This window comes from Mesoplodon bidens (genome assembly GCF_964165515.1).
Source record: "Mesoplodon bidens genome assembly, chromosome: 15".
Taxonomy (NCBI): Eukaryota; Metazoa; Chordata; class Mammalia; order Artiodactyla; family Ziphiidae; genus Mesoplodon; species Mesoplodon bidens.
The window spans coordinates 27,126,706-27,145,864 of NC_138171.1; the positions used below are offsets into that span (position 1 = coordinate 27,126,706).

At 39.7% G+C, this 19,159-nt stretch overlaps 1 protein-coding gene across 3 annotated transcripts in view; it reads right to left on the reverse strand.

The window, feature by feature from the left end:
- Positions 1-514: 514 nt before the first annotated feature.
- TPX2 (TPX2 microtubule nucleation factor) overlaps positions 515-19,159 on the reverse strand; it is a 55,230-nt gene continuing 36,585 nt past the window's right edge. For 2 of the 3 annotated variants that reach the window (XM_081257197.1, XM_081257198.1), the window contains exons 11-18: positions 18,306-18,444; positions 17,280-17,496; positions 9,120-9,215; positions 7,922-8,098; positions 7,343-7,489; positions 3,537-3,648; positions 2,722-2,909; positions 515-1,320 (exon numbers count right to left, since the gene is read on the reverse strand). In XM_081257197.1, the coding sequence (XP_081113323.1) occupies positions 1,210-1,320; positions 2,722-2,909; positions 3,537-3,648; positions 7,343-7,489; positions 7,922-8,098; positions 9,120-9,215; positions 17,280-17,496; positions 18,306-18,444 (1,187 nt within the window). In that variant the 3' untranslated portion in view covers positions 515-1,209. The remainder of the gene's footprint in view (positions 1,321-2,721; positions 2,910-3,536; positions 3,649-7,342; positions 7,490-7,921; positions 8,099-9,119; positions 9,216-17,279; positions 17,497-18,305; positions 18,445-19,159) is intronic. The other variant, XM_081257199.1, reaches the window with a different exon arrangement.

The window sequence follows — 19,159 nt, forward strand, 5'->3', positions numbered from 1 at the left end:
GTCTTATAAGGAAGAGTTTACCAGATGGGAAAAAACACATTTAGAGAAGAAGGCACAGTCTGTTTTGAAGGCATAACAGGCTTCCAGAGTGGTTCCTAGGAGGGAGTTAACAAAATATGGAAGGATATTCTGACATAAGACAGAAAAAAGTCACAAAGCTCTTCCCTTTAAGGACAGAGCCTATGCTTTTAAAAGTTCCTAGAGGGCTTCCCTGGTGGCGCAGTGGTTGAGAGTCCGCCTGCCGATGCAGGGGACACGGGTTCGTGCCGCGGTCCAGGAAGATCCCACATGCCGCGGAGCGGCTGGGCCCGTGAGCCATGGCCACTGAGCCTGCACGTCCGGAGCCTGTGCTCCGCAATGGGAGAGGCCACAACAGTGAGAGGCCCACGTACCGCAAAAAAAAAAAAAAAAAAAAAAAAAAAGTTCCTAGACCCTCCTCTCAAAGTACCCACTTCCCCAATTAGACGTGACCTCCAAAGGGGGCTGACAGATTGAAAAACATCAAATAACAAAATCAGGGAGGGAAGACAAACATATTTATTCCATCTAGGTCACTGGAGGACTTAAAACGTGTACTACTCAGCGCCCCCTATTATCAGCACCAACAAGGGAAGAACGTGCCTGAACAGCAAGCTCTACCCAAAGCCAGCCGATGGCTGCTGTGAGGTTCCCGCCAGTCAAGTCTCTTCCTCGTCATGCAGTTAATGAGGCTTCCTCCCTCGTAGCGAAGGGCTCCTTAACTCTAAATTCATTTTGCACAGAGAAGAGGAAAGAATCTGACATACTACTGATGGTTCCTCATTTAATTCATGACTTAAATCCTATCTCAGTATTTAACTATCTTTATTTTCTGATTAAAATAGAAAAAAAGGGGGGGCGGGGGGTAAGGGCAACAGAAATTACACTGTACTGATACAGAGACTTTAAATTCTAGTCAGAGTTAAGACCCATATTAAAGGTCAACTGATGGTTCCAAGGAAATAACTACATGGAGTCTGGTTGAGACATACATGAGTTGAGTCTTATTATTAGCCACAATAATGTAGGAAAACAGCTCTCAATGAAATTGGAGTCCACACTTGTCAGGCATGGGCAGGAGAAAGCCTGGAGAAATGGGTTCTCTCCATGCCCCCGTGACAAAGAAGGCTCCTGGTTTAATGGGAAGAGTAGCTCTGATTCCCAGATGGTGTCCACAGCTCAAAGCCGAGTTTAGCAGTGGAATCGAGTGGAGAACTTAGGCGATACAGGCACGGTCAAGGGCTGGTCACTTGACTTGACTTCCACACCCTGGTACCTGCGTACTGGATTTGCCTTGTGTACCTGCAGAGTGAGAAAAATAAAGTTACCATTGATCAGGATGTTAGAGAACTACACTAATGGGTGTTTTTATTCCTCTTCTTGAGAACATTTTTGTATAGTTTTGCAAATCCCAGTCACTAATTTGGGGGTTGTGGGGAGGCAACACAGTCTAGCAGCAAAGCACAAGAGCTCTGGAGCTCAAGTAGGTTTCTATTCAGGTCTTGCTGGATCCCTCAGCTTGCACCTATCTCCAGTTTGACTGTTCAGTACTAGGGTATAACAGGGCTGTACTCAATTGCAGCAGAAAGGAGATACATGTTAAGAATTTGCCAGAGTACAATCTTAAGATTACTGAGTCTTAATATTCACCAAAAGCATGGACAAAAATAAATAAATAAAATAAAATAACCAAGAAGGGTTGCCAGGAGAAGGCATGGTCCCATCCATCCTTCTTACAGTCTAAAATCAACCCTGAATCAAGCCAGATTAGTAGAGAGTTCTATGATACAGACAAACACAAGAGGCAGGATTCAAGCGCTGAAGAAAAGTCAAAACACTTGAGGCTGGTTTTGTGAGTACATCCAACCAGCATAGGGTAGCTTGGATTTTGTCAGGAAGCTAGTCCCTTTAATAGTTTGTCCCTAGAGCCCTCCTGTGGCCAGTCACCTCTACCAACAGCTGTATCAGCTGCTGGCTTAGCACTTTTAGACAAAACCTCAACAACTTACATATTGCTATATTCATCCTTTTACTAAGCATATGAAATTCCATCTAAAACTGTGTTCTTCCTTATTAATGCAGTTAATGTGGCTTGCTGCCCTCCTAGTGAAAGGGTCCTTAATGTGAATTAAGCTTTCTTTTTGGATAACTAATATTTAAATCATTATCTAGTGTTAACATGGAAGGTCACCTGGAATGATATGCACTATAACTCCAAGGAATTTGAGTCAAGTATTAAGAGGAAAATGAAAATATAGTTGTCACACAATTCCCATGTCCTTCCCTACCTATGTATTCTAATTGTAAAACACATTGGTTTCCTTAAGCCTTAAGGCAATAATGAAAAGTTAAATAAACAGTCCTACAAATATATCACTGTGCACTGGTATACCACCTGATGTCCTCCTTATTTAGACCCCTGGAAGAAATTCTGACTGAATTCAGGATCAAAGATAAATGTATTTTTTAAATAACTAGCTTGTTTATATCACTTAGCAGATCCATGGATCACAATGTACACATCTTTAGCCTAGTTCACTCCTCAACTTTGTCACCACCCCTGGTTTGTCTGGCTTCTCATTTTCACTCAACTTTGATGTATCCTTGGAGGCCACCTTAGATCCTTTCTGGAACAAGGCAAGGTACAGATAAAACAAAACAGACGCAACCATGGGTTAGTCAGCGCTCATGCTGCCCGGTTACCAGTTCTTTCCGTAGTCTGGCCAGCTCCTCCTTCTGTTGCTCTTCCTCCTGTTGCCTGGCCTCCTCCAACTGCTGGGCTTTCTGGGCTTCCACCTCAGCCATCCTCTTCTCCAGCTCCTGCCGCTCCTTGGCTCTCTTCTCAGTGGCCAGCTGAAAAGTTTCTTGAACTAGAGAACCAGAAAGGCCCTCTGAGTACAGAAACAGAGAGAATATTGGTGCACAAGCAAGACTTGCATAAACCTAGCCCCACAGATCCAGCAAGTGATAGATATGCATGGCAACAGAAAGGTGGAGCTCTAAGGAAGCCCAGTTGGGAGAAAGGTGGAGTAAACCACATACAAAAAGTCCTAAAATTTTAAGGGCCCCTATAAAACATCTAATTAGGAGAAAAGCAAGACCTACACAGGTAAAGTAGCTTGCTCAAAACTACATAGTGATTGTGAGAGAGATTTAGGAAAAGAATCCCACTTTTCTGAAACGCTGCCCAGTGCTTAAGGAGTCAAATGTTTTCTATCTAAGGCTTGCTTTAGGGTGAACTCCAGAAAGAAGTCCTGGCTCTCCCTCACTTACTTGCTACTCTCTGGGTGGGGAAAGTAAAATTGTTGTTGAAATGCCAGGTGCTTGTTCTATGAATCTGACCCCAACACACTCTACAAATCAACATAGCTGCTGGATTCAATAAGGAGCTAGGGGAGAAAAAACTAGATCCTCTACAGGCAGATGCTTCTGGTTGACACAGCATCGTACTGACACAACTGAGTCCCAGGAAGTCTAACCATTCTGCCCCAATCCCCCAAGAATACATAAAATACTACCAGTAAGGGATTTTTTCTCTCTCTTAGGAACAAAGGGCTCCTGGGAGATGACGGTGTTTGGACGAGCCTTGAAGCAAGCTGCTTCTTTCTGCTGTTTTAGTTCTTCCTCCAGCTGTTAGAAAGAAAATCTGTCAGATAAGCAGCCACACTACTTTCCATAACTACCATCTCAATGACTCAAGTTCGAATGTTTCTGAACAGTTTCATCTACAAAGACAGCAGGTGATTTAATCTAAACTCAATTAAAATCCCTTTTACATTAAGTAGATCAGACTAACAACATCTGAACCCACTGAGAACTAGAAAATACCTTTAAGATACTTTTAAGGCCTACTTAACACCACAAAAAATAAACAAGTAGACATTAATATACCCCTGGATGTGATCACCTGTAAAGTATTCTCCCTCCCAACCCCAAAAAGAATCTAACCAGAATTTAGTCAAGCCTCTAGATCTGACTACTCATTTATAGGAAATACAGGAGATAGAGGAACATATTAATCAACACGTTGGGAATACAATGAGCAAAATCCAGATTGTAAAACCTATAGGAAAACTCTCGCCACTATTATTCAACATAGTTTTGGAAGTCCTAGCCATGGCAATGAGAGAAGAAAAAAAAATAAAAGGAATACAGATTGGAAAAGAAGAAGTAAAACTGTCACTGTTTGCAGATAACATGATACTATACATAGAGAATCCTAAAGATGCCACCAGAAAACTACTAGAGCTAATCAATGAATTTGGTAAAGCTGCAGGATACAAAATTGATGCACAGAAATCTCTTGCATTCCTATAAACTAATGATGAAAAATCTGAAAGAGAAATTAAGGAAACACTCCCATTTACCACTGCAATAAAAAGAATAAAATACCTAGGAATAAATCTACCTAGGGAGACAAAAGACCTGTATGCAGAAAACTATAAGACACTGATGTAAAGATGATACAAACAGATGGAGAGATATACCATGTTCTTGGATTTGAAGAAAACATTGTGAAAATGACTATAGTACACAAAGCAATCTACAGATTCAATGCAATCTCTATCAAATTACCAATGGCATTTTTTACAGAACTAGAACAAAAAATCTTAAAATTTGTATGGAGGCACAAAAGACCCCGAATAGCCAAAGCAGTCTTGAGGGAAAAAAACGGAGCTGGAGGAATCAGACTCCCTCACTTCAGACTATACTACAAAGCTACATAATCAAGACAATATGGTACTGGCACCAAAACAGAAATATAGATCAATGGAACAGGATAGAAAGCCCAGAGATAAACCCATGCACCTATGGTCAACTAATCTATGACAAAGGAGGCAAGGATATACAATGGAGAAAAGACAGTCTCTTCAATAAGTGGTGCTAGGAAAACAGGACAGCTACATGTAAAAGAATGAAATTAGAACACTCCCTAATACCATACACAAAAATAAACTCATAATGGATTAGAGACCTAAATGTAAGACAGGACACTATAAAACTCTTAGAGGAAAACATAGGAAGAACACTCTTTGACATAAATCACAGCAAGATCTTTTTTGATCCACCTCCTAGAATAATGGAAATAAAAACAAAAATAAACAAATGGGATCTGATGAAACTTAAAAGCTTTTGCAAAGCAAAGGAAACTACAAACAAGACGAAAAGACAACCCTCAGAATGGTAGAAAATATTTGCAAATGGACAAAGGATTAATCTCCAAAATATATAAACACCTCATGCACCTCAATGTTAAAAAAACAAACAACCCAATCCAAAAATGGCCAGAAGGCCAAATAGACATTTCTCCAAAGAAGACATACAGATGGCCAAGAAGCACATGAAAAGCTGCTCAACATTACTAATTATTAGAGAAATGCAAATCAAAACTACAGTGAGGTATCACCTCACACCAGATAGAATGGACATCAAAAGAAAGTCCACAAACAACAAATGCTGGAGAGGGTGTGGAGAAAAGGGAACCCTCTTGCACTGCTGGTGGGAATGTAAACTGATACAGCCACTATACAGCCACTACAGAACAGTATGGTGGTTCCTTAAAAAACTAAAAATAGAATTACCATATGACACAGCAATCCCACTACTGGGCATATACCCAGAGAAAAGCATAATTCAAAAAGACACATGCACCCCAGTGTTCACTGCAGCACTATTTACAATAGCCAGGTCATGGAAGCAACCTAAATGCCCATCAACAGACGAATGGATAAAGAAGATGTGGTACATGTATACAATGGAATATTACTCAGCCATAAAAAGGAACAAAACTGGGTCATTTGTAGAGACATGGATGGATCTAGAGACTGCCATACAGAGTGAACTAAGTCAGAAAGAGAAAAACAAATATCATATATTAACGCATATATGTGGAACCTAGAAAAATGGTACAGATGAACCGGTTTGCAGGGCAGAAAGAGAGACACAGATATAAAGAACAAATGTATGGACACCAAGGGGGAAAGTCAGTGGGGGGTGGTGGTGGTGGTGGGATAAATTGGGAAATTGAGATTGACGTGTATACACTAATATGTATAAAATGGATAACTAGTAAGAACCAGCTGTATAAAAAAATAAAAAATTTTAAAAAATGGATGAAAATTAAAAATGAAATTCTATAAGGTCACCTATAATCCCACCATAAATAACTATTATTAACATTTTAGTGTATAACCCCTTTCATATCATATACGTGTAAACACATATACTTTTAAAGTTACACATTGAAGTATTTTTGGATAAAATGAGATGACACCTAGGATTTGCTTCAAAGTAATCTTGTATAGGCAGAAGTATACAGTATAGAGATGAGCAGGTAGAACTGAAGTGAAATAAGATTTTCCAAGTTTTGATCCCTAGAAAACCAGGTGACCGTTCATGGAAGTTCATTATACTATTCTACTTTTATGTATGACTGAAACATTTAAAAAGATCTTTTTGTTATGGAAAATATCCCACATACAGACATTCTATGTCATGATCCTTGAACAAGAGATTCACTACTGCTTCCAAAGCAACTGTCTTTTAAGTTCTCCTAGAGAACAGTACCAACAGGGAGCCTATATTTAGTAACTTAAGCAATCATATCTCTTGGGCTTCAAGAGGGATGACTTTCTACAAACAAAGATTAGGCCAGAGCCCCTTTTGGACAGAGTCCAGAATAAGAGACAATATCAATACTGACAAATTTAGGGATTCAGGAGATTTTTTTCCAGACAGGGCAGAATTAGATCCAATTAAACCAGCCAACAACCAACTGACTGTTTTAAATCACCTGTCATCTATAAAGAGCAAATAGCACACTATGTTGCGAAAACAACATACCATATTGAGAATCTATTCTCAGTTTCTTATCAAAGCACCAACAGAAAGGAGTGAACATTTAATGAACAAGTCTAATAAATGGAATAGATGAGATCTTTAAGAATCTCCTGACACAAAAAAAGCCTAACAGTTCTCACATTCCCCAGGTGATCACTTACAGCAGAGATCAGCAAACTTAAGCTGCAAGCCAAATCCAGTTTGCAACCTCGTTTTATATAGCCCTTGAGCTTAAAATGGCTTTTATATTTTTAAAGGGTTGAAACACACATACACAGAGAACATGTGACAGAGACTACCTGCACAACCTAAAATAATATATAGCAAACTTTTTAATAGAAAATGTTTGCTGACCCCTGATTACAGTGACAGCCCCTAAAATAATCCGGTATGTTAGTTCCCAGAAGTTCGGTGTAGTGGGTCTACCTATTGTAACAAATCAACAATCAAACAATTCACATTTTAGCTGCTCTCCCCACCCCACCTGGTGCTTCCAAGTCTGTGCCTTCAGAGCACCTCTTCTGTCGGTCTCAAAGCAGAAAGGCTCAACCTGGGTTGTATTCTTCACCTTCTTCTCTGGCAGGTTAATGGTGTCAAAATGAGGCAAAGGAAGCGCCTTGAATTTGGGCACCTAACAGAAAAGAAAATGTAAGATTTAAGATAAGGCCTTTCTAGCCAGAAAGCAACAGCTGCTCCAGAATATTTGGATGAATCTAAAAAATAGGAAAGGCCAGTTTTCAAAGCAGCATGGTGTAGCAGAAAGAGTAATGGGTTCAAAAGGAAATCAAGGTTTTCCTCCCAATATTGCCAATAACTAGCAGCATGGTCATGGGCAAGTCACTTAAGCTCCTTGTGCCAGAATGGCACTTAAATAGCCTTATGAAGTATAAATAGGGCAAGTAATTTAATGGCACTTTAAATTACTTGCCCTATTTATACTTCATAAGGCTCTTAGAGGGATCAAAGGAAGTCAGTGATTTATAGTTAAAAGTGCAACATAAAAGATTACCTTTGAGGGATCAAAGAATAGTACTATGCTACTTGCAGAAATGGCAACACCTACCTCCCCTTTCTGCAGTTCTTTTATTTTCTTCTCCTTCTGTAACTGACGTTCTTTGTCTCGAGAATCAAAAGAGAAAGGGCATATTTCCACAGTTCTCCCCATTGGGACTTGGGGCTTAAAAGGCATTCCAAAATATGGCACAGGTTGAGCTCTTATCACTACTGGCTCCTCCTCTTCCTAAAGAAAAAAATGCAGTTTAGAAACAAGATTCCTCGCTCTCTCTCACCTCCTCTGAATGTGGAGTCAGAAGACATTATATGAGAGAAGTCATTAATTAAGGCAAGTCACTCAACCTCTCAGGTCTTAGCTTCCTTTTCTATCAAAGAGGGGTATCTACCAACTCTCCTGGGTGAAACCAGTGTGAAAGCATTTGATAAACTAACACAATTACTCTTAAAGGATCTAAAATTTTTCACAGGAAGGTTGTAAAAACTAAATGATATCAAACACTTTGAATAAAATGAGGAACAGAAGAAAAGTACTAACCAAGCATATACCTTGGCCTCTTCTTTGACCCAGACTTCAGACTCCACTAAAACATGTGACTGGGAGTAGTCCCAGTTGCCAAACCCAGAATAGAACCAAGTAAGTTGATTGGATTCAAGCTGGTAACATAAGATTACTGTGTATTTTAGTTTCAAATGAACCTATAAAAAGGCTTATGTCTGAGATCTGCTGTAAAATTACCCTAACTCTGGATATTTATAGATAAAATGGGGGATGTAACAAGAAACTAGCCTGATCAATGACAGTTTATATATTCCAACTTCATGAACCATCACCACACAGTCACCTTTGCAACCTTTGGATTAATGGAGATAGTTAAGGGCAGGGTGGATGTAACTGCTTAGTATGAATTTTAGAAGTCCCTCACTGAAAGGTGACAATAGCTGGGGCAAAATAGAGTATAGGTCTTGGGAATTTTTGATCCACGTTACAACAGGGTGATTTCCAATGCAACAGAAACAAACATAACTCCAATAAGTTACAACCAGTTACCACTGAAAGCCAAAAGATTCCTACCCTTACTAACTACTTTGTTCTTAGAAGAGCAAAAACAGGTGATCAATAATTCATACCCACTGTTAAGACAACTCCAGACAAGAGTGATGGCCTTTGTATTCCACTAAGTTTAAGAAAGAATAATGCTTAGATTGATTATGTAGAAGGAGTAGAAACCCCCATCCCAGGGAATCACCTCATCTTCTTTGGTGGGCATTCTGATTCTGTTCTTCAGAGCAAAGGCCGGTGACCTGGGGACAGTGATTGGAAGTACTTTCTTTTCAGGAACACCCTGGAAGGAGTAAGCAACTCAATTAGATATCCTAGAACAATCTCTACTAGGCTGTGTGATGAGATCAATCCCTTTCTTAGAAGTTCACATATCAGGAATCAAAAAAAGCTAGTTATTTCAGTATGTTGTTAACTTATCCAACTAAGACTGGTATGTATTAACGCTCCAAAGGTGGATTAACATGACAGAAGAACAGCAAATAACAAAAACATAGTTTGATTTGTATATTCAACAAAAATAGGATTCATCAAAATCTTTTTTGGTATTTATGAAAAACACTACAAAATAAACTGTCAATATTTTGTTTCTCTCCAATTTTATACCCCAATCCCTTAAAAACAAAATCAAAAAGGACTTCCAAATGTTATCTAGGAATAGAATAGATACTGTCTATTCTCTTAAACCTATTCCACATACATCTCTAAAATAAGAACTTATATTTTAAAATATTAACCTCAAAAGGCAAATGTAAAAAAGTACGGGGCAAGGGCTAGCTTAATTTCCTTTTGCCAAATAACTGGATAAAGAACAAGCAGTTTACAAAGATATACAAGAGGCTCAATCTCAATAATTTTTAAAAATATAAAGTAAAATAAGGTATTATTTTTCACCTATAAGACTGAGTAATAATTAAAAGACTGGTTAATACCAGTGTTGACAGGTGAAGAGAAACGTGCACTCCTATACAGTTGGGTAAGGTACAGGGCACAAATTGGTACAACCTTTAGGAATTAGCTACTAAATCTTTAAATGGTCATACTCTTTCACCCAATATTACATCTCTAGTATTTGATCTCTAGTTTAGTTTTTAGGTATATTTCAATACAGCATTTTTAAATTTAAATGAATAAAAAAATTGCAAATAACCTTACTATCTATCAAAAAAGAACTGGCTAAATCCTTTCTTAAATTGTGGTACATAACTAATTGTGGTACATGACTAATAAGAACCTACTGTATAGCACAGGGAACTCTACTCAATACTCTGCAATGACCTATATGGGAAAAGAATCTAAAATAAGAGTGGCTATATGTATATGTATAACTGATTCTCTTTGCTGTACAGCAGAAACTAACACAACACTGTAAATCAAATATACTCCAATAAAAAATAATTTTAAAAAATTGTGGTACATCCACACAATAGAATATTATACAGTCATCAAAAAGAAGAAAATAAATCTTTATTACTGACAGAACAGTATTCATAATGTTGAGGGGGGAGGGACAAGTTGCTGAAACAAAAAAATTATTATTAAATATTATTTCTGTGTTTTTAAGATGTCTTTTAAGAAAAACAAATATATGATATCACTTATATGTGGGATCTAATTTTTTTTAAATGATATAAACGAGGGCTTCCCTGGTGGCACAGTGGTTGGGAGCCCACCTGCCGATGCGGGGGACGCAGGTTCATGCCCCGGTCTAGGAGGGTCCCGCATGCCGCGGAGCAGCTGGGCCCGTGGGCCGTGGCCGCTGGGCCTGCGCATCCGGAGCCTGTGCTCCGCAACGGGAGAGGCCACAGCGGTGAGGGGCCCGCGTACCACAAAAAAAAAAAAAATTAAAACAACCTTGAGACATCCTCAGTAACTCCTTATTTCTTATACCCACATCCATTTGCTGGCCCCATCAGCTCTCTATTCTACTTCCTAACTCTTCACTGTCATGACACAGGCCACATCATCTATTGCCTGTACCATTCCACTAGCCTTCTAACAGTCCTTCAGCTTCTCTCATTCCACCAGTCCATCTTCTTATACAGTCAGAAGATTTGATGTTACTTCCTGACCTAAAATTCTTTAATGGCTCCTACTGCCTACCTACAACAGTATAACATATTCCTTGGCATGAAGTACAAGGTGTTTCATAATTTGGAACCCTGCCTGACTTTCCAGGCATATCTCTTGCCCCTCTTTAGGCATTACCCTCCATTCACAATGAACTACTGACAGCTACCAAAATTTAACACTGGTTCTCATTGCAATGCAATACCTTTGCTTATGCTCTCTCAGAAATGCTCTGGCTGCTTGGAAGCATCTAACCCTTCTTTTCAAGCCTCCACTAAAGCATCTCCTCTCTGATAAAACCCTTCAATAGATTGCTCCACTCCTCCAGACCTACTGATCCCACTCTCCCCTGTATATAGTCTATCATGGTACATATGAAACTTCATTGCACTTGTTTATTTAGGTATTCATCTCCTCCTGCTAACCTATGAGTGCTTTGAGAGTGGGGACTGTTATTCCATCAACCCTTAAAACCTAACACAGACCTTGGCAAGCATAAGGCATTCAGGAAATGTTTGTTGAATGAATACAGTAAGCATGAATAACAGAATTTATACCTTGGACATGAAGACTCTTGGACTCTAATTTATACCCTGGGAGACTTCTTAATCCCAACAGTGCTGCAACTGCTCCAAACATGTTTGGAATACCTTTCTTGGAGTGGCCTTCAAAGCCAGTTTTAGGGCCATGCAAGGCAATTGCTCAATCTTTACTTTTAATTAAGCAAAATTGTTTCCAGCTCTATTATTTTAGACTACTCAGAAGTTTTAGTTCCCAATGACTTTAGACCAGCCCCTAAGAGCAAATTAATCTTTAAAATATGAAGACTTGCCATCGTTGAAGAGATCCAAAAGACTGTGCCACAGGATCCAAGACCAGTGGTTTTTCCAAAATGCTTTCTACAATATCAATCTTTGGAAAGAATTAATAAATGCTCAAGGTGACCACTGTAAAGGGAATGCTCATTCTGCTGTGAAAGTTCTCATACATTTTCTAAAGAAAACCAGAATCACTGGTATAGTAAAATTTAATACAGCAGAACTTGTAATCAGAGTGACAAAAGTCTATGAAATGGGTTTTCAAATAATGCTTGCCAGAAAACGACAACAAAAATCTGTTGTTCTACAACATCCTGGACACCTGTGGACACCAGCCTGTAGCTCGAACACAGCCAAGGATACGCGGTAATGGGAAGTACACTGAGCAAGGAGTCAAGAGGTCTGTTTTAGCCCGGCTCTGACTCCAGTCTGCACAACCTGTTTAACATGAGATAGCCTTTAGTCCTTGGTTTTTTTCTTTTCATAAAATATAGTAATTGAAATAAGTATCTGAGGACTCAGTTTTAAAATAATGTTGCTTTTCCTATTTTTCCCCTCTCTCTGCATCCTCCCAACAGAGAGATGTGCATTTTAAAAGAAATCTCTAATAAGTAAGCCATGAAAGAGATATTTATGGGTAGGATCAATCCTCATAATTACTTGGGGGTGAGGGAAAGGTGATTTATGAAAATCAACCTTGCAGCAACTATCTATCCACACCCCATCTCCACTGCAATCAAAGCCAATAGGGGGCTCAATCAGAAATAAAGAAAAAGACATTGGGTTTCTAGAGACAGAGAAGGCTTCTTGTTTTATTATTTTACGGTTTTTTAGTTATAAGCTCCTTGAGGGCAGCGATATTGCCATTTGCATTCCTTTGCATTCTCCACAGCACCTACAAGAAGTAGTAATTGTTCAATGAACATATGTTGATTAGCATTACTGTCCTTATTTGTTTACATGTCAATCTGTTCTCCCAGACTGTGAAAGCTTTGAGGACAAAGGCTGTGCCTAATTCCATTCGAATTCCCAGTGTCTAATATAGGCTGGTGCACTTCAGCTTGTACTGCTGCTCATGCAGTTATCCAATATAGCAATGCCCATGCTGTGATGCTTAGGTGCTGGGGAAACAGGAGTGAACAGTACAGATATACATGGTCCCTGCTATCAGGGAGTTCACATTCTAGTGGAGGAAAGAGACAATGAAAAAGTAACAAATCAAGTATTTCCTGATTTTCACAAGTGCTCTGAAGAAACCCAACAGAATGTGGAGCTGAAGGATAATGGGGGAAACTCTGAAAGGAAGCCGAGGGAAAGTATCTCTAAAGAGGTGATACATGGTTAGAAGTGAGCAATGTGGGTGGACAGATGACACATTTTGGAAAAGCAGCCCAGGATGGGGGATGGGATGTTAGGGGTGAGCACTTCTCCCTAAGGCAGGATATGCCCCCACGTGCCCTGGGACAAGTTCTCAGGCCTGTCCCAGAGCAATTAGGAGATTACCATGAAGCAATATTATATCTCAGGGAGTATGAAAAAAAAATTTTTTTTTTAAAGGCTGCTGGTCTCCCCAAGTCCCTAAAATGTTGCTGCTAAAATTACTCACTGGAGAGCACAAGAAACACCGTAAGGACGCATGGAAAGAGAGCTTCAGCACCAGGGGACACGGATGGGGACAACAGTGTCAGACAGATAGCTGCATTCGGACTCTGGGAGGCAGGCTCTTCTGCTGTCTGAGGGTCCAACACTAGAAGTTAAGACACCTAACCTCAGTTCTGCCACCAACTTTTAAAAACGTTTCTATGGGCAAGCCACATTCTCCTTTCAAAGCCTCCTTTTCTAAAAAATGAAGAAGAGTGGAAGGGAATAAATACATCTTTGCCTCCTTTTTTTTTTTTTTTTTTTTTCTTTTTTTCTTTTTGCGGTATGCGGGCCTCTCACTGTTGTGGCCTCTCCCGTTGCGGAGCACAGGCTCCGGATGCGCAGGCCCAGCGGCCATGGCTCACGGGCCCAGCCGCTCCGCGGCATATGGGATCCTCCCAGACCGGGGCACGAACCCGTATCCCCTGCATCGGCAGGCGGACTCTCAACCACTGCGCCACCAGGGAGGCCCTCTTTGCCTCCTTTTATGCTTTGCTTCTCTAGAATCCAAAAGTTGAAGTGATGTCACTGGAAATTTCAGTAGGGAGAGAGCTGCTAAGAGCCAGCATCAAATTCAGAAACTGCATTTGCCAAAATAAACAATGATAACAGCATTGTGGGGTAGAATAACAGTGTTTAAGGAGATGACAGGTTCAAATCCTGGTTCTGCATACTAGACACCTCTCAGCATCTCCTTCCTCATCTGAAAAGTAGGGTTAATAATAGAACATTGTATAACTGATTTACTTTGTTATAAAGCAGAAACTAACACACCATTTTAAAGCAATTATACTCCAATAAAGATGTTAAAAAAAGAACAATATCTCTTTTAAGAGTTATGAGAAATAAATAAGAGAATCTGCACAAAACACTCAGTACAACGTAAGCATGCAATAGTTATTACTATTAACAACACGACTGCTTACTGTGTGTCAGACACTAAGGTCTTCATCAGGGCTCTCTCTAATCTATGCTGCACCTAACAAAGCAAAACTCCAGGGATGGAGCCTGGGAATCTGTTTATATAATAAAATCCCAGAGGATTCTGAGAACCAGCTGGATTTGGCAATCACTTCCCTACAGCATACCATATCCATTCAGTAGCATCTAACATACTTACCTAGTGTTTTGCTCATCTGTTTATGCAGAATTCTCAACAAGGCCTTACCTGGTACAATGCTACTCTAAGATCTCACTTAACTCCCAATGAACTCCAGTCACCCTTCCCCACTTAACACTTCACCCCAACATTTCCAAAGTACAACAAACTGCCAAACCAATTTCCTAAATCAGTGTTTCTAAAAATGGAGTTCAGGTAATATAGGTGATATGGAAAAGGATGTTAGGTAGGATGTAGACCATGTTTTTTAAAAAAATAATCACATATTTTCCTAAGAACATTTTGGTTTAAAAGGCACCTTCTATTTTAACACAAGAGCATGGACCCTGGAACCATATTCAGATCCCAGCTCTGCCACTGGCTAGTTTGTGATCTTGGGCTTGTGATCTCTACAAAACAGACTGATAATAGTATCTACAGTGTTTACTTCATAGGGTTGTTATGAGAATTAAGTAAGTTATCATATAAAGAGCTTAGAATAAAACTTGGCACATAAGCTTTATAGAAGTAATAGCTATTATTGTTGTTATTCATGGCAAAAAGTACTGATTTTCCATTTACATAATGATTTAAATGTTCCCCTTAAAATTACTTTTAAAATGAGTTGATGATTTTAAGAATATATAAAGTCAATTAAAGTCAGTACTGGTATATGAGATACAAAGAATACAGTAAAAATCGAGAGGGTGATAGGTAAATTAAATAAAAAACAAAAAACTTGTAACACGGGGAAAAGCCAGGAGCTTGGAGAAAAAAATGTTATTAAAAGTAAGGTGCCAAATGCACGTTACAGAAGCCTCATGGAAGTCATCTCTCTTTTCTGGGCCTTGGGTTTCTGATGTGTAAAATGAAAACATTGAGCCCTTCTGGGTCTAGGATTCTGAGGTCTGCATACAAACTACAGTTCCCTTGTTGTATTCAGAACAATTTCCTCACCAGGTAATGACAAAGAAGGCACAGCTCTTGGAGACTAATCACTTGAGTGGGCAGAGGTTTCTTAAAAGTTTGTGTAACAGAGTCTGGCCTATCATATGTATGCATCACAGAAAAAACGAAAAAAGAAAGAAAAAGAGAAAAAGAAAAAAGAAAAGCATTGTGAATAGAAAAGAGGTCTCATGTGCAGAAAGCTCTCAAATTGAAAGAAGATATCGGCAAGGGAAGAGAGGAAGAACCATTTGTAAGCATCATCATGATTTTTTAAAGCCTGGAAAATATAACTTCAGATTGCTTCTGACTTAGTGCTAAGAAAATAAACAAAACTAAATAGCCAGTCAAAGGTAATACAGTTGTCCCTCAGTATCCTGAGGGAATTGGTTCCAGGACCCCCAAAGATATCAAAATTAGAAGATGCTCAAATCCTTTACATTGGTGTAGTATTTACATATAACCTATGCACATCCTCCTGTAGAATTTAAGTCATCTCTAGATTACTTATAATACCTAATACAATGTAAATGCTTTGTAAATAGCTGCCTGAGAGCAGCAAATTCAAGTTTTGCTTTTTGGAACTTTCTAGTTTTTTTCTTGAATATTTTCAATCCATGGTTAGTTAAATCTGCAGATACATAACCTATGGATAAGGAGGGCCAACCGTATATCGGTGCACAGTTTCACTTAAAACTATGGGGACCCTAAAGGATAAGCAAAAAGAAAGAGGACGGGAAAACAGTTCTTAGTACCTGGACAAAAGGCGATCCAAACTGGGAGGAGGATGTTTCCCCATCTGCCCGGAAATATACCTGAAAACCGTCTTTGCACTTAGGCAGGTGCTGAACTCCATTACTTCTTCTCTGACTGTGGCACCTCTTCTTGATTGTATATTTTCTCTAAAATCATGACTGTGAGCCCATCATCAAACTACAAGCCACTTCTCTAATCTAGGTTCCAGGTGCTCCTCTTGATATACTTCTTTTCTCCAGCTTAAATGACCCATTTACAGTTCCCAGTAGCCGCCCCATGCTTTCCACCTTTGGGACTTTATGTTACTCCCACTGCCTGGAATGCTTGGCCAGTCCATTTCATTTGCATTTCTACAAGTCCAAATTCCACCATAGAGTGGAGAGGCAATATAATGAAGGGTTAAGGTCACAAACTCTGGAGCCAGAGTGCCTGAATTCTTATACTTGTTCCACTACTTACCAGCTGAGTACCCTAGGAATGCTACTTAACCTCTCTGTGCCTCAAGTGCCTCATCTGAAACTGGTGAGAATTAGAGTAGACAGCCTGAAGGGGTTCTGATCAAAATGAATGGGTTAATATACACAAAGGGCTAGGAGCAGTGCCTGGCACATAGTGAAAGTGTCAGCTATTATGACAGTAACGACAGGAAGATGACGATGATGAGGATGACCACTATACATTGCCAAGGCTCAGATCAAATGCTTCCTCCTCCACAAAGCACCCCCTGAACCTTCTATCTGGAAGAAATCATTATCTCCTTTGAATACTTACAGCACTTTTAACTGTCACCTCTCTTAGAGCACTTCTGTCACTCTTTATATTATTTATACCTATACTGTACCCCTTACTGGACTTTAAGTTTCCCGAGAGCAAAATCCACCTCTGACATGTCTCTTTATCACCCACAGCTCCTAATATGATGCCCTGATCATGTATCTACTCAAACATTTGTGAATGGGTGGATCTGTGGTCATGAGCAGGGCACTTCTGCCAGCTCGCAGAGCCTCCCCACTCTTACCACAACATCTTCCAAGATCTTAGTAGGGCAGGGCCTAGAATGAAATTCAAAGTGTTCATCCTCCAGTTTCTTCTTTGACTCTCGCTCCTGGATCCTCTTCTCAATTTCCAAATCAAAGCCAATAGGCTGAGTGGATGGCTTCACAGGCGGTTTCTTAGGCAAGATGGGCCCACCTTCAAGAATTCTGGGATCAAGTTCCTGTGCTTTGAATTTGTATCTGTAAGGTGAGAGTTTAAGTGACAACCACAAAAAATATTTTTTTAATAAAAATGAAAACTACATAAACAACAAAGTAGGCCAAAACCAGAAAAATAATACTCATTAAGATTACCCATCATGCACAACAAAATTTCAACTCTCTTCATAGCCATTGTCTCTACCTCTAGAGCAAAGAATAAATGAGACAGTGTAATATTCCCACCACTTTAAAGATTGGGGTTTCTCTGCAAGAGGAAACTCCCCCTTCTAAAAAGAAGTAAAAGAAGGGGACTTCCCTGGTGGTCCAGTGGTTAAGACTCTGAGCTCCCAGTGCGAGGGGTCCAGGTTCGATTCCTGATCAGGGAACTAGATCCTGCATGCCACAACGAAAAGAGCCCTCATGCTGCAACTAAGACGTGGCACAGCCAAATAAATAAATAAATAAATATTTTTTTTTAGAAAAAGAAAGTACAAGAAGGAAGAAAGAATACAGGAGACAAACTCTAGCACTAATCACAGTTCCAGTTCCCTTGGGTAGCCATAAAAGGGTGAGATCTACCTAAACTAACCTCAGAGGACACTCCTTATTGGAATCATAAGTAAGTTCCCCCACTGCGACCTCCACAATAGTGTTTTACCAGTTTACACTCCAGGACAGCTCCATATTCCCACTTTCAATCCTTTCATCACAGTGGCAAGGCAGAGCCTGTAGCTCAAATGCCATAATTACCAAGGCAAGAAAAATAGTTAACTGTCCCCCTTACAGAACTGAAAGGAAAGTAGGCACGTTCTTGGAACTCCTCCTCAAACACTAGCAGTGAAACTTACTGCTGCAGTTTCTCGAGCTCCTCAGCCTCCTGTTCTGCTGCACTTTTGCAGGTCACAGGTCTTGCACGATGTTTGGTTTGCAGCACAGGTGTCTGTGGGTCTCTGCATATCTTGGCCACAGACTTGGAGGGTAACAGAGCTGTAAACCGAGATCACAGACATCCACTTAGCTCTCCAAGACCCCGTTTACCTGTAGGTGCTGACTCAGCTAGCAGCCCAGAGATGCCAAACCACAGAGTGGCTGGCCCTCTACACTCAGCTCAGCTCATGTCAGTCAATCTGATAAACATTCAGTCCCTTCTCCCCTATCACTCTTTACTGAAGGGTATGATGAAGGCAGCCCTTGGGTAAACTCTGCTATCATCTTCTGAATCTGAAATCCATTTATGTCTGATGGATTCCTTTTCACTGCACAGGCCTGTACTGACTTTCTATTGACAGTGCCAACTATTTTGCTTGTTATTGACAAATAAGATTTTCACTTATTCCAGCTTTAAAATAAGGCCTTTCTAAAGACCAAGTAATAACTCCCAATATTATGAATTCCCTAAAAGTGTCTACATCAAAACATCAAGACCACCTCTCACAGAAAGTCAAACGGAAAAAGTAAGAAAAAACTATGTCAAAGCATCAATATTAAGATCATCACCAGCACTCATAGAAAATATTGATTTATCTGGCCAGGAGCAACCTTGTCAATTTTCAAAATTACATAGAATGAATCCTCTAATTTAGACCTTATTACCTAACAGTGGGAGATGGAAACCAAATCTACTTATTTTAGAAATAAGCCAGCCTTCAAGTATACATATAACTATTTTTGAGCTACAACAGTACAAAGTTTTAAATAAAAA